Below are 14,474 nucleotides of genomic sequence, written 5' to 3'. Positions count from 1 at the left end.
CCTAGTAAATCATGAGATCGATTACTGGAATTGTACTTTTACAATATCTTTTAGCTGCATATCGAATACGGTGGATTTCCGAGGATGATGACTGCTGCAAGAAGGTCTTTCACACTTACAGCCGTAATTTGAAACCGCATCATGTTTAGATCGTGCTGCCCCTTTATTAAATGAAAACAATTCGGCAGGCACACTTGTGTTCATGATTGCTCGCCTATGTAGCTCATTATAGATACGTTTTTGGTGGGTTATCATAAGTCCGCAATTTCAACCTTGTAAACCAGTGGTTTCCAACCGTTTTATCTTCATTTCCCACTTCAGATTTATTCCGAGTCTTCATTTCACGAATGGAAACGAAAGAAAACTGTATGCGTGCAATATCGAGGTGCATTTTCATCTGTCATCAAGATTTACACAAAACAATATAAGCCAGTGCTTTTCAACCTGTGTGATGGTACGCACTTGTGCGAATGAAAAAAAAATGCAGTGCGAATGGCGAAGGTAGTGCGAATGAAAATCCGGATGAGTGCGAATGGAAATCATGAAAAATTGTAAATTGTTCTGACGTGGAATAATTCATATAAACCTAATAGGAAATTCAAGGGCAGTATAAAGTTTATAGTTGCGACCCAATTGTAAAAACTTGTTTAACCGACGACGCACCTCTAATCGTAGTTCTCACAAGCTGTAGTGAATTAATATTTTCGCACTATAATTATTACGTAACCATAAGCCTGTTTTGGAAGCTGGTGTAGTGGCATACATACAGTATATCAGCCCGTCTGAGACCGCGACAGGCTGGTAAAATGATGTCAAATTGAATTTCTGCTTTCTTTCGCTAAACAATCATCATATTTTCGTAATAACTGTTCGATTAGCGCGAGGCACGAGGATGGTAGTAAATACCATCATTACAGACTCACATTTGCAAGTTACTGTAACGCAAATTTTACCCCTTCAAGGGTTATTCAAGTATGCACCGCCAATGGTATAATTTTGGGTCGACACTGTGCCAAAGTACAGTCATAATAACATCTTCGGTTGAAATTCTTTGCATTTCAATTTCGGTTCACTCAATGCATGGCGCTGGCAGCATAAAAAGCATCAACACTTAACGAGAATGCACCGTATTGACAATCTCAAAAATTGTACTTGCTTTGTTACAAAAGTTTTCTCGAAATTTTCAGCTTCATTTCATTGATTGGCTGAATATGAATAAGCATCATTCGCGGAATACCTGCAGGTAGTGTATTTCGGTATTGATTTTTTGTGATTACTCACTGTTCGAAGCAACGGTGGTATTTACGCGGATGACTGTGCCATCTGGGAGAACGGGCTCGGTATACCGACGATCGTTTCATCACTTCAGAGGTCTCTAGAGTCGGTATAGGAATGGTGTAGTAAATGGGGATTCGTCCTCTCAAAAACGAAGTCTGTAGCAATGATCTTCACTAGAAAAAGAAAAATTCCCGATGTGTACTTGCACATTGACGGAAATCAAATCACCCTTGTTGACAACTTCAAGTATCTTGGTATAACTTTTGATAAGTTGTTGACGTATAAAATGCACATTGACAACGTCGCGAAAAAATACTTCAGAAGAATGGGATTACTTCGTGTCGTCACAAACACCGCATGGGGTGCTAATAAACACGCACTCCTACAATTATACAGATATGTTATTAGATCCGTCATTGACTATGGCAGACCTGGGCAAAGTGCCGCCCGCGGGCCACATGCGGCCCGCGAAGCCATTCTGTGCGGCCCGCGAAAGGTTGCTTGGAATTCAAGACATGAAACATGCTTTTTGAATGACTAAAACCGTAGGCTGTATCAACTTAACAGGAAATTCGTTTACTTTGAAGCCTGTTCATTAATAAGCCACGATTACGCTGCGTACGTACCTCGCATGCGTAATCCAAATTCCAAATAAAGTCAATATGGCAAAATACGAGTAGCAATTGGAGTTACACGAAATCACTCTTTCCCTGTAGTTTGATCCAAATCCAAACCTTCGTTGTTGCGATTGTCACATTACGCATTATACGGCATGTGTCTCAAATTGTTACGTGATACGTTTCCAAATCCTTAATTCGTAAATCAAGTCAATCAGTGCTCGCGATTACTATATGACTCATTATATCTAGGGCTGGGCAAAATCGAGTACACTGGTGATTCGATTCTGAATCACGTATTCTGCTTCGAGTCGAGTCGAGTAATCGAGTATCACTCAGTATGACGTCATAACCGAATGTAGTATGTCAAAGTACAAATATGTACCTTTTTTAAGCCACCACAAATAGTATAATGCCCGTTATCCAACACATTAAAGATAGCTGGGTATTTTTGGACCACACTGATTTCATTTCACTTGGTGGCAATGTTGTGGAATGATCATGACTTAAGAAATGTGTTATTCCCAGTAACGTTTGTAGCTTTGTACGATATGCATTGTATGCTACGGTACGGCCATTGGAGGTTTCAAGGTCTCAACTGTGAAAATTAGTACCGAAATTATAATTCTTGTTGATGAATTAACTTTCAGCGGCGAGGAGCGTATAATTTCAGTGCTCGAAAAAATCGTATTTTACTACTCGACTCGAATCATTCAAATTACTACTCGATTCAGATTCGAGTACTCGAATCATTATGCCCAGCCCTCATTATATCTATCGCCCATAATGGATTAACGAGCGTGCCAAAAAAGAAACCCGCAAACTGAAATTCAAGGAAGGTTTAGATTTCAACGCACCAAGTATTTGTTTGTTGGAGTCAGGGGTAAGACCTTATTCCTTCTAGTGTGTGCAGAGCATGTCGCCGAGATTAACGATTTTATTTAATGTCGCTCTTATGACAAAAAACACGAAACACTCGGTCAATGGAGGGCAGAGTTCAGAAAAACTGCAAGCTTCGCTCAACATCAAGGCTACTAAAGCTGCACAGTGCACACTGCTAGGAAGGCAGCGACCAAGAAAATAAGCTTCGTATTCTATTGCATATACAATTCAGTGCAGGGGTTCTTAAACTGGGGGGGGGGCGTGAAAGCATCAGTAGTGGACGTGAAGCCGAAGTTTAATGATTATTTTTTTCGCGTACCGCGCGATTTACCCCCAGCTTACAGTTATATTGCTCTGTGTAATTGTCCGACTTTTGATATCTCAGAATTAACTCATCAACAGCCATAAACTTCCATGTCACCTAGGCTTACCATATTTTGAATATGCAAAAAGAGGACACTTTTTCAGAAATTTGCAAGATACAAAACCGGAGTAGAATTCCCAAAAACAGGTGAATTTTTCCCACTTTGCGGTCGGTTGACCAAAAAAAAAAAAAAAAAAAAAAGGTCATCACTTCCGCTCAGAGCTCAAAAACAACACGTTTTTCACTCCACATTGCTTGGTGGATGACTAAAAAAAAAAAAAAAAAAAAAAAAAGGTCTTCATTTCGCTCAGAGCTGAAATCACCGCTTTTCATCCGAATTACCCGCCGGAGCTTCACTTCTGCGCTATTTTGCGGCATATCACTCGCAATTTCCTCTATATCTGACCTCAATTTTCAAAAAAGAGGACAAAATCTCAAAAAAGAGGACAAAAGGGCGTCCTCCGAGGACACTTTCAAAAAAGTCAAAAAAGAGGACAAATCCTCTTAAAAGAGGACGTATGGTAAGCCTAATGTCACCAAACTATATCCGTTGGGACTGCTAACATTCTGATTGCACTTTTTAAAATTTTGTGATATCATGATAAGGGGCGCGAAATTTTCATTATCATAAAGGGAGGCGTGCCTAAAAAAGTTTGAGAACCTATGTTTTAGAATCTTAATAGAAGAATGTGGATAGGGGTTTAAAAAGAGTTGAAATGTATCATGTTTAACATTATTTCGAATCATGACGGCAAATATATATATTTTTAATTAACCGTCGCCTTCTCGTTACCTGACCTGAACACATTCACTGAGCAGCATATATTAACAATGTAATTTAGAAATGAAATTAAAATACTCTGGAGAATATAGCTAAAAATTTTCACTCGGCCCGCCAACGTATTTTCTACTTCTCATTTGGCCCGCGGAGTAAAATAATTGCCCACCCCTGCTATATACAATCGAAGCAACCTCGTTTACGACGTCGTTTCGACACGCTTGGGCTGAGAAACCCCATCTTCTCTCTCGACAAGACGAGCGAATTCGCGTTCTCCTTCTCTTAATTAAATTATATTTGCGCCAATTTTCGTTGACAAAATAATTCTTGAGTTAGTTCGGTGATAGTCCCTTTAATTGGAGGCTTGGGGCGCGAAATAGCACAGTGTGTTTATGTATGCCTGCGAATTTAAAGTCATTCCTGCGCAAAGTGCGCATATTCATTATTCCAACAACTTTTATTGCGAAATGTAACAATGCAGCTCAAACGTCGTTATAATGAGCAATTACTGGTTGCGGTGTCAGACTTGGAACCCCTATGTGCTGTATCCAAGTTGAGGAATTACTGATTAGATGCGCGCTTCCTCGTTTGCTATCATCTGTAGGCTACTAATCCTTGTCTGTTTTATACACTCGTATTCCTCGGTGTCACTGGTCAGTGTTTGATTTGTTATTAATACTGCGCATTGTGCAGTGCTGAGCGCTGAATTACGTTGTCAAATATTGATGCAACACGAGATTCTCTGTGGCCCAAATTCTGAATTTATTCGGTTAGTTTGAACGGGAACCTTCAATGTTCGAATAAACTTCATTTTGAACGGACTCTATCAAGCGCAACGATATCGCGGATCGAATTTCAAACCTTTAGGATATGTATTTCTATTGATATGGTCGCGGCATGCGCCCATATTCCTCTTACTGCAATAACACGGGGATAATTAAAAGTGCACCATTTTACGGTCAAATTCGATTGGCTGATCGGGGCCTACGTAGGCAGTAGGCTCCGGGCTGACATTAACCAGCGCGTTGTCGGTATTAAAACACTACGTGCGTAGCCAGCGAGTTTCTCATTTATAACTAGAAATCCCGTCCTTTTGAAATGCCAATTCACTAATTCGTATTATCGACGCTGCGTACAGCAAATTAGCGAGAATCTTTAGTGTGTGAAATGGGTCATCGATATCTAATGTGCACTATCGTCGGTGGTTTGATTTGGCGCGTCTGCATGCAGGCCTGCAGAAACACTTTCACCAAACAGAAACAATCTCTGAGTGTAATATTGTTTGTGTTTATGTATCTTTTGGAATAAAACTTGTGCCTGCGCCTGAACAAATTGTGCTCGTTGCCATTGCCGAATCTGGGTATTTGGGTATGACTAGCGCACCCTGTAATTGTAATTATTGCAGGTTTTCGGCATGTCTGCAATTTCGTTATCACCGCAACCTTGCCGGCCGATTGTACAGTCCAATAAATTTGATAACTACTATGTATTTCGCACAGTGTTCTGATGCTGATTTCAGCAAACGAACGATCCTTATTAGATGCACAAATTCGACCTCATCGTTAGAAACGTAGATGTCATCGCGCGCTCTGAAAAACACCATCGCCTATCGCGATTTGACGACCAAATATACGTTCACCTTCTACAAATTAAAGTGCATTTGCCTCGATAAGTGCGGCAAGCCGCGTTCAGTGGCGTAGCCAGAGATGGGCGAAAAGGGCGATCGCCCCCCCCCCGCTATTTCAGGAAAATTTTCGTCAAATCAATAAATCTTACAGAATTTTGGGAAAATGAATGCAACCAAAAATTTTTCTTCGCGCTTCGCGCGATTAAGCGTCCATTCACGACGTGATTTTATTATCGGTATCCAGAAACAAATACCCCTAATTGAATTTAGCTGCATTCTCAATTATGAGAATACAACAACGCCAGTATATACACTAGAGTAACCCAGGTAGTTGGGTTGATTGACAGGGGTGTCAGTTCAGTATGGGGGTTGGGGAGTGTTAATTCGGGCAATTTCCGTTCCGGGACGCACGAAGGCATATAAAGTAGGCTATGCGACTCCGCAAAGTGAGCTCCCAAAATGATTGATGGCCATAAAACCGAAACATATATTCCGAAGCCTTCGATATAGATTTTCGGGTGCTTAAATGGCTGGCGCCTTATGATTCTGTCCCTGTATAAGATCTCTCCGACATAAATGCGACTGGCACAGGAAAATATCGCCACCTCCCGTTAAAAAGCGTTAATTGGAAATCGCACGAATCTGATCAAAGGAGTTTTTTAATTCGGTACGAATACATACCAGACTTTATTAGCGATTCCAATCTATAAAGTAGCGCCAATCTTTACTTGAGGTTGCTAAATAACCGTGCTTCAACGAAGTAATTAATAGGCTAATAATGTACACCACTTACTCATACATACGCACCAATGTTATTGATAAAGTTCTTTCATTTAATAAAAAAATTTACGCTCCGCGCGACTAGACCCAAAATTACCACTGATTGTTCATCACTTAATGTCAGCGACTTGTGCTCGTCCGTGAATCGATCGCCTAATACAAGCAATAGTTAGCAACTATGGAAGCTTCCATATGGTGTGTGTGTGTGTGCGTCTAAGAATCGTATGTATAAAGGGTAGTGATGAAATTGCCCATGGCAGGATGTACGGTTCTGTGAGGAGTTCCCACGAGGGAGCTCCCCTAAACTCATGAGCAATTTGACCCTCCCCCCCATAAAAAGTTGCTTTTCTGGCTACGATCTTGCGTGTAAGCGATCTTTCGAGTGGTGACAGCTTTCTCTCCAAGTCATGAAGTAACAGCAATAATAACAACTGTCCCGTCGGGCGCTCGCCCTCTAGAAACTCTAAATAGTTTTGCCGTGTGCTCTTAACATATGTTCAAGTGCCCCCTGAATGTTCGATGACACCATTTCTATCAGCCCTACCAGTGAATATGATAATCAAAACGTAATAATGAACCAATTTCATTCATTAACCATAAAAAAGCCTTGACGCCGAAGATTTTCAAAATCATTATATTGTCACATCACTTTATGCCTGTGACTGGAATATATGTATAACGATCGCCCCAGATGTTGTGTTAATCATCCAATAAGGGCCAACGGCCATCGTTTTTTACGTTATCTTTAAGGGGGGAGTTAATTTACGTCATCGAATTTTTCGCCCCCCCCCAAATATTTTTTCTGGCTACGCCCTTGCACGAAACCTAAATTAGTCCACTTGTCCTACATCTGTGAGACCACAATGAAAGATTTGGGCGGACAAAGTCATTACCACAAAGTCGCTTTGAAACATTGTGACGTAGATATCAAAGGTGGCACCCTTAATCTTTACGAGGCTAGTCGCCTTTCGATTACCTTTAATGTATTACAATTTCAAAAACGGACAATGTATATTTCACCTTTGAGGAGATACAACCACTGCTATGTATCCGGTGTTATTGCGGGTCGACATGAAGGAACTTTGAAGGCTTTGTAAATCGTCATATTTCAGTTGCTGCGTCGCAAATATCTCTTCGTCTTGGTTCGAGCTTACCGTTATCAATATACAGCTATAAATTAAGGCGTATAAGTTCGTCAATACACGTTGGCTTTCTAATAGGTGACGTATTAGACCAATAGATTGAGCTACATTCGCCGAGAGTGATGCATCATTGCGATGTCCACGATATACAAGTCGAATTCTGCCTTTATTTTCTAGCGATATATTCAGGAAGTTTGTTAACTTTCTTCATTTACCGACCTGATTAATCCATGAGATTCTCCTGGAACTTTAAGAGTGAAGATTGGGAAATCAGATGGCGAAGACTGGTGTACTTTAGGTGTCGGTACGATTTCCGGAGCTATTATAAAAGTGACGACGCTATCATTGACTGGCCATAGGATTTTTGTCAACACATGAAAGTATAGTTCAGTGGTTTTCAGCCCTGCCAACGCAGGGATACCTTAATGGTCCCAGAGGTGACATCGTGACAACATCATTGCCGGCTACGGTTGACAAACTTGAATTAATTAATTGAAGACGTATATAAATACAGTCCTGGATCTATTGCAAAACGTGCCACTAAATCTCACCCGACGGTGGTCGAATGCATCCTGCTTCAATACAAATTTGATGGCCGATTTCTTCGGCGTTTAGTGCGTTCATCTCGATTTCGTACTTCATGTTTGGTTTGGCATCAAAAATATAAGACGTATTTGTTGTATTGTGATACCAACGACTCTCTTGCATCGCACCATGTCTATAAGACAAGGACGTCTCCAAAATGCGAATCTGGAAATTTATGGATGCCTCTTTCCATCTATATTCATCCAGAATAATATGCTGGAAAGCAACTCAAAACACCACCTTATACGAAGTGTAGCTAAATGATGCATTCGGAGGATTCCATGAAACCATGCATTGATCAGTATTCGCGAGAGTACTTGACAAGTTCAAAATGTTATTCGATGTTCCGCCAGTCATGAAAGTAGCAGTTGAAGGAGAGAAGTTATCAGTACAGTTTGATTCGCAGGTTGATATCTGAAAATACCGTATTTGCAGATATATATTTGCAGTGACATGACAGTCAAGCTCGCGGTAACACCACTTTTACGAGTAGTACCGAGGACTGTCTTGAATACTATAGTCTCTACTGTGAATGGAATGAGGCAGTCACAAAACTTATCTGAGCTCCTCATCGCTAACATTGCTGCAATTGCAGTGTATGAAAAGGCTCATGAGTGATGGTGAGCCGAGCCAAAGAAGTCTGCAGCAAAGACTGAAGACTTCGGACGCACGAAAACGAGAGTGACCGATGGGGGGGAGCGCGAGAATGGAAGTCCTCCGTAACATGACAAAAAAAGACCGCAAAGATTTTGATCTTAATGAAATTTCCGTGCTGGGCGCAAATGACCGTATAGGCGGTAAGCGCTAATGTTGAGAATAAAACAAACTAACAAACAATGCGTGAAAATCCTGTGACAGAGGTACGTACATTCCTGTGTGTCTTAAAAGTAGCAAATTATAGCCTGCGTGGTTGAGGAAGTGGAATATTCTTTTCCTAGCGTAATTCATTCTATTTACATGTCACATATAGTCTCACGATACGGCGTATTTAACAGTATGCTATAACATCGAAAGTAGTTACAATGAATAATTTTAGTGGTTTGTCAATCGGCCCTCATAGTTGCGAATAGTACGATGCAGGGTAAGTTTATGTGTGCTGTAGGAGCAAAAAGGCCATTCGCGAATTCAATTCGTATGCAAAAAAAGTAAAATGATGTTTCAAATTTTGGCAACTGCAAATATTATATAAAACAGTTACATGCATATGCATTTCCTGCACATTATTTCCTTGCATTTCATACCATGTAAATAAAACAACGATTCTCTATTCTAATCCAAGACACATGCTACATCTCATGGAATGTTTGCTAACATTCTCACTGCTTTCGCAAAAACATGGCAGTTTCTTACATTCAACGTATACGTTGTAGAATCAAATAGTGTTGTCAGTACGAAACTTTGTACGCTGCCATCTCCAGGCAAGACCTCAAAGCGTCGTCCGTCCGACAAGGTGATACTTAAATAAACGAAGTAACAGATAAAACGATTTATAGCGACGGAGCACTGTATCACGTACATATGTGTATAATTACCCCCGTAACGACCTGGAGTCCATTTCACCGTTGAATTTGCTGAGAATTGCGATGTTACGATCTCATTGATTTCGGATTTTCCGAGAACTATAAAACATTCTTGTAGTGAGTAATACATGGAGATATCGTTTTACATTACCTTTTAATTCTACAGCCTGGAACGTTTTCGGATCACTCAAAGTCTTACAGAAATAGACGCCAGAATCCTCTTCCGATGCGTTAGTAAAGTGTAAACGAGATCCAGTTGATGAAATATATTGGCATATTCGATCTGACTGTACTCCACAAAGAGGAATCGCGACTAGATCTTCTGATATCCACGTCGGTGCACACCCGTCACACTTGATCGACTCATCCGCTGTGCTAATAATTTTCTCGTCGCTTTCTATTGCAGGTGGTGATTTATCTTAATTTGGAATGGATTTATACACGTATATGAAATTATTCAACACGCCCATTGCCACATCATGGCGGGGCGAGAATGATGTATGCAGTGGTTCCCAACCTTTTTCGGATAATCGCCCATTTCTCAAGCTGAACACAAATTTTCGCCCCCAGTATTGACAATTCCAAAACAGAGGAAATTTATGCGGGACTTTTATTCATCTAACTCTGCTCGCTGGTAAATTGACTACGAATGAGGTCAATTTTTTGAGTATGTGCTCTGAAAACCGGTTTGCACGTTTAGTTACGTCTAGGGCGATTTTTTCACCTAAAAAAGGGAAGATTGTGACCTAAAACATCACAATTTTGACATTTTTTGACATTGCAATACTTAATTTTGACTTTATGTATGTAAATTAGGTGTAATACTTATCTTCATTTCTGGTTGGAACTGTCTGTCCTTACAAAGTAGTTTGTCTTGAAAAGACTTATTTGACTTGGAAACTGACGAATTTTTACACGACAAATTTTTATTTTAACGAAATCTGGACCTATGAAGAATTCCAAGTTATATCACGCATTATGGTAGAGATAATTAAAATTTGTTGTATAGTACACTTTCCTACATTCTCGGGTAGAAAGTGTCTGTTCTTAGTAAGTAACTTGACAAGAATGGAGAACGAAGTTCAACAGCAGCAGTTGTTGGCTGACAACATTGACATGACTCAGCGTGCTGCTTTATTCTGACAATGTTGTCTACATCTGTGGTTCTCAACCTTTTTCACCTCGCGGACCGGTAAAATTTCAAAAAATATTTGACGGACCGGTGGACTTTCTGTAATTGAAATCAACCCAAAATGTAGAGTATGAAGCTGTTTTTTGCAAGTATATGGTGCTAGAGAGTGACATTTTAGGGTTTGGTTCGTAATTAATTATGTTCATGATGGTATCCATGAGATTTTTCGGTAGTGAGTCTGCTGAGTCGAGGTAAAATTGCCTTGTCCAGATAAACGTGCTACCGCAGAGAATCGTTTACAGTCTTTCGCCCCGTATGCCGTGGATTTAACCGACCATGCCAAGTCGAATAATATTATTCTCTTCGACAATATCGAGAGAAGAGGTGTTTGAGAGTCGAACCAAGCACCTTGTCGTGCTACCTTGCTGAATGCTGATTGTTCACTACCACCATACGTAGGCTACTCTGGCTACTACGGATACAATGCGCCGCACGAAAACACCTGCAACAGCTATACCTGGCCAATGGCCATACACAAAACCAGTGCCGAAAAGGCACTTCGTCAGCCAACCCCCCCGAAAAACGTCTGTTATATAGTGAATAGATATTGAAATCGCCCATGCGTAGGCCTACTAAGCTAAAAGAAGCACACGATTCCAAATTGTTATTTCTTCACTGGAAAATAACTTTTCTCAGTGGGATGGCGTTTTTGATGTGGGGTAGCCTACAGTACAGGGAAATTCGGCTCCAGTCATTTAGGTGCCTATGGACAATTTGATATATTTACATCGAGGTTTTTGGTCTACAAAGGGCAGTCATTTTCGGCCAAGGTTTTGTCGCTTCCAAATCTTTGGCAGACTTTTCGCAGTCTTGTGTTAGCCCAAACTTCATCATGCATTTGTGCGTCGTGGCGCGGCAATGGTTCACGCCGAAAATGCCTGATCACTCAATATCCAATTAATTAGTGACACCAAATCGGACAAAGTGCGAAATTTTGTTTTTAAAAGTTGGATGAAGTTTCAACTAAAATAATCTTTAGTTTATTTTCATTCGCGAAATAACTTTGGGCTCCTTCAAGCTCGGTCCCAATCAATTAGGGTTTGTAGTGTGGGAGTTACTATAGTTAGGCTACTATACTGCACAAAATGAATGAATGGAAAACGAATCATCGTGCAAACTGCGCATTTTAGCAAGTCAGCTTGTACTGGTCGCTCACATGTCGTCAAATGACACGGCTTGAACTTCAAGTCAAATGTTTCCAGACCTAATGGTACCTCACGAAGTTCTCAATCAGTTTAAGTTTTGGCGCTTTATTTATTTTATCAATGGACAAGCCTTCAGCATATTGCATCTTGAAATTAAGGTATAAAATTGTAAAATGCCTGCTGGACCGGCAGGAAAGTCGTCGTGGACCGGATCACAATTTTTCATCATGGGCCAAGAACCAATCCCCACGCAGTTTTGCTTCAGTAAGGATATTGCGGTACGTTCAGCACAACACCGTGTCAACCTATTTGTTTCATTGGGCCGTTTAAAATTCCCAATAAGCAGATAATGTGCCGTCTACAACGGTAGGCCTATAAAGTAAGCTAAAAGCAGTAAAATTTCGTATGACAAGCTCACAGACAGTTAAAACATTTACGATACAAACGAAATGCAGGTGGCAAAACATTTTGACTTTGTAAACAATTTTGACTATTTTTTGACCTAACGCTACAATTTTGAAAAGTTTTTGACTCATTTTGACGTGTCAAAAATAGCCCTAGTTATGACGTTTTTTTAGTCAACTTCCGTGTCATATGAAGAATAAGCCTTCTTCGCGTGTATTTTTGGCTGTGTTAATTAAATATATCTCACAGGACGTTTTAACATTTTCGCCCCATCGCCTTCCAGTCGCCTCCTTTGGCATTTTCGTCCCCTTATTTCTCAAAATCGCCCACTGAGAGGCGATATCGTCCACGTTGGCAACCACTGATGTATAAAGTGTACGTATGAGGATAATTCTACGCAGTTCGTGGTAGTAATTATGAAGAAAGTGACAAACAGGGATATGCAGAATGCAGATATTTAATATTTGCTTTCACCTTTTTGACAGATATATTTTCGTTGTATACTGCAGTTAGCAGATGCCAAGTAAGGTACATTCCTATCGTCTGAGCTGCTAAACAATATTAGACACTCCAAATGAACCCTGAGAAGCATTTGAACATGATTCCAACTCGATTTATGCATCAATATGGATAGCATCACCCGTTTTCATTAAAGATAAGATCTCCCGACAAGCTTGTTCTATCCCGCCACTGATAAGGCTGACCCAAACTCCTCCTTCCGCCGATATGGCTTGACCTACGGGTACAAAATTTAAAATTTCAGATCAAACCATCAAAGAAGTTATCATGCATTGGAATCATGATGCGAACCCATGAGGCATCGTCTCCTGAATATTTTTCTCAAGATCCACTGAATCCACTTTGGCTAGATATCCGTTGAAATCGGTTTCACACTTTTCCCTGGCTTGATCCCACTGTGAAGGTGATGTGTAGCTTTTAAACTGGTAATCGCCGTAACACAGCGTTTCCGTGGCTGTATTGAGTAAAGGTTTTAGTAAATGATGGACTAACAAATATTGGCAGCATCACCTGCCGCTATGCTTTTAAGTAAGCATATCCCAGCCATTATGGTCACACGATTCCAAGAAACTCTTAGCTGCATAATATATTCGCCTCCCTGAAACATCAGACAACAATGGCGAATCGACGCTTAACTTACACTTTAAGATATAATGCTGACAATTCCTTCTCTCAGTTTCTGACCTGGAATCACCAGTAGCCTTATGTGTAGGCAGTAACTATCACACTAGTTCGGCTGTTGCGATGATATATATATATATATATATACGAACGCTAAAGGCGATAACTATATACAAGGTATTATTCATTCTCCAAACACATCACCGCTACTAGTATCTGATGGGCTTGGGCTTACACCTTACTTAGATGTAATCGTGATCAATTAGTTTTCCATGTAATCGCAATCGTTATGGCCATCGAACACATTGATGCGGTAATGACCCCATGTCATCTACGTAGCCAGCATCGAAGGTCAGTATAGCCTATGGAAGCTACACTCCAGTTAGGGGCGGTATTTGACTACACTGTCGGTTCGCGAAGTCGACAGCCGATAGTACATTGCTTTCTTATTTTAAAAAATTTGCATGGACGTTGTGAGGTCCTTGCGATCTAGTGCAGTGGTTCTCAAACTCGGGGCGCTCCCCCCTTGGGGGGCGTTGAGGAATCTGAAAAGGGCGCGAAGCTGTGGTCAAATAAAAATTATTTTCGCCCTCCGCCCGATTTATCCACCAATTCATAGTTATTGCTCTGTGTATAGTCCTAATTTCATATTTGAGAATTCCCTCATCGAGAGTCATTCTCTCACCAAGAGTCATAACCTTCCATGCCATCAAAGTATCAGTTGGATTGCCAGCATTCTCGTTGCATTTAGAGATAATATGACGATAAGGAGCGCGCAATTTTTCACTATCATAAAAGGTGGCGTGTCTAAGAAAGTTTGAGAACCCCTGATCTAGAGCAGCGGTTCTCAACCGGGGGTCCGCGAAGCATTTTCAGGGGGTCCGCGAAACCACCAAATTTGCAAAATGGTTGATAACCTAATTTGTATTTTTTTTAAGTTAGAGAAATCCCGAGACAGTTTCGCTTCTAACTGCAAAAACATAATAACTCACATAAACAGAATGGCCGTCAGAGATGAA

General features: G+C 40.6%; 1 protein-coding gene across 1 annotated transcript; it reads right to left on the bottom strand.

Annotated features, from left to right (window-relative positions):
- Positions 1-7,281: 7,281 nt before the first annotated feature.
- Positions 7,282-13,555, bottom strand: LOC145440020 (uncharacterized). Its single transcript, XM_080317681.1, has 11 exons — positions 13,345-13,555; positions 13,126-13,288; positions 12,956-13,051; positions 12,790-12,896; positions 9,725-9,991; positions 9,570-9,672; positions 9,404-9,509; positions 8,294-8,467; positions 8,020-8,218; positions 7,688-7,787; positions 7,282-7,496 (listed from the first exon to the last, which is right to left on the bottom strand). Exons 1-11 carry the CDS (start codon positions 13,439-13,441, stop codon positions 7,343-7,345), a joined length of 1,566 nt encoding a protein of 521 aa, XP_080173807.1. The 5' UTR covers positions 13,442-13,555; the 3' UTR covers positions 7,282-7,342.
- Between the last annotated feature and the right edge of the window lie 919 nt (positions 13,556-14,474).

This window comes from Botryllus schlosseri, chromosome 5, assembly GCF_051294905.1.
Source record: "Botryllus schlosseri isolate E-star chromosome 5, Bs_hap1, whole genome shotgun sequence".
Taxonomy (NCBI): Eukaryota; Metazoa; Chordata; class Ascidiacea; order Stolidobranchia; family Styelidae; genus Botryllus; species Botryllus schlosseri.
Note: the sequence above shows the minus strand (reverse complement) of the source record. Positions and strands in the feature narration are given on the sequence as shown.

Coding starts and splice junctions, on each gene's coding strand:
- LOC145440020 (XM_080317681.1), bottom strand. CDS start 13,441: ATGTTTCAGGGAGGCGAATATATTATGCAGCTAAGAGTTTCTTGGAAT. Junction 8,468..9,403: donor CTACAACGTATACGTTGAAT/GTAAGAAACTGC, acceptor CGGTATTTTCAG/ATATCAACCTGCGAATCAAA. Junction 7,497..7,687: donor GAATCTCATGGATTAATCAG/GTCGGTAAATGA, acceptor CTTAATTTATAG/CTGTATATTGATAACGGTAA.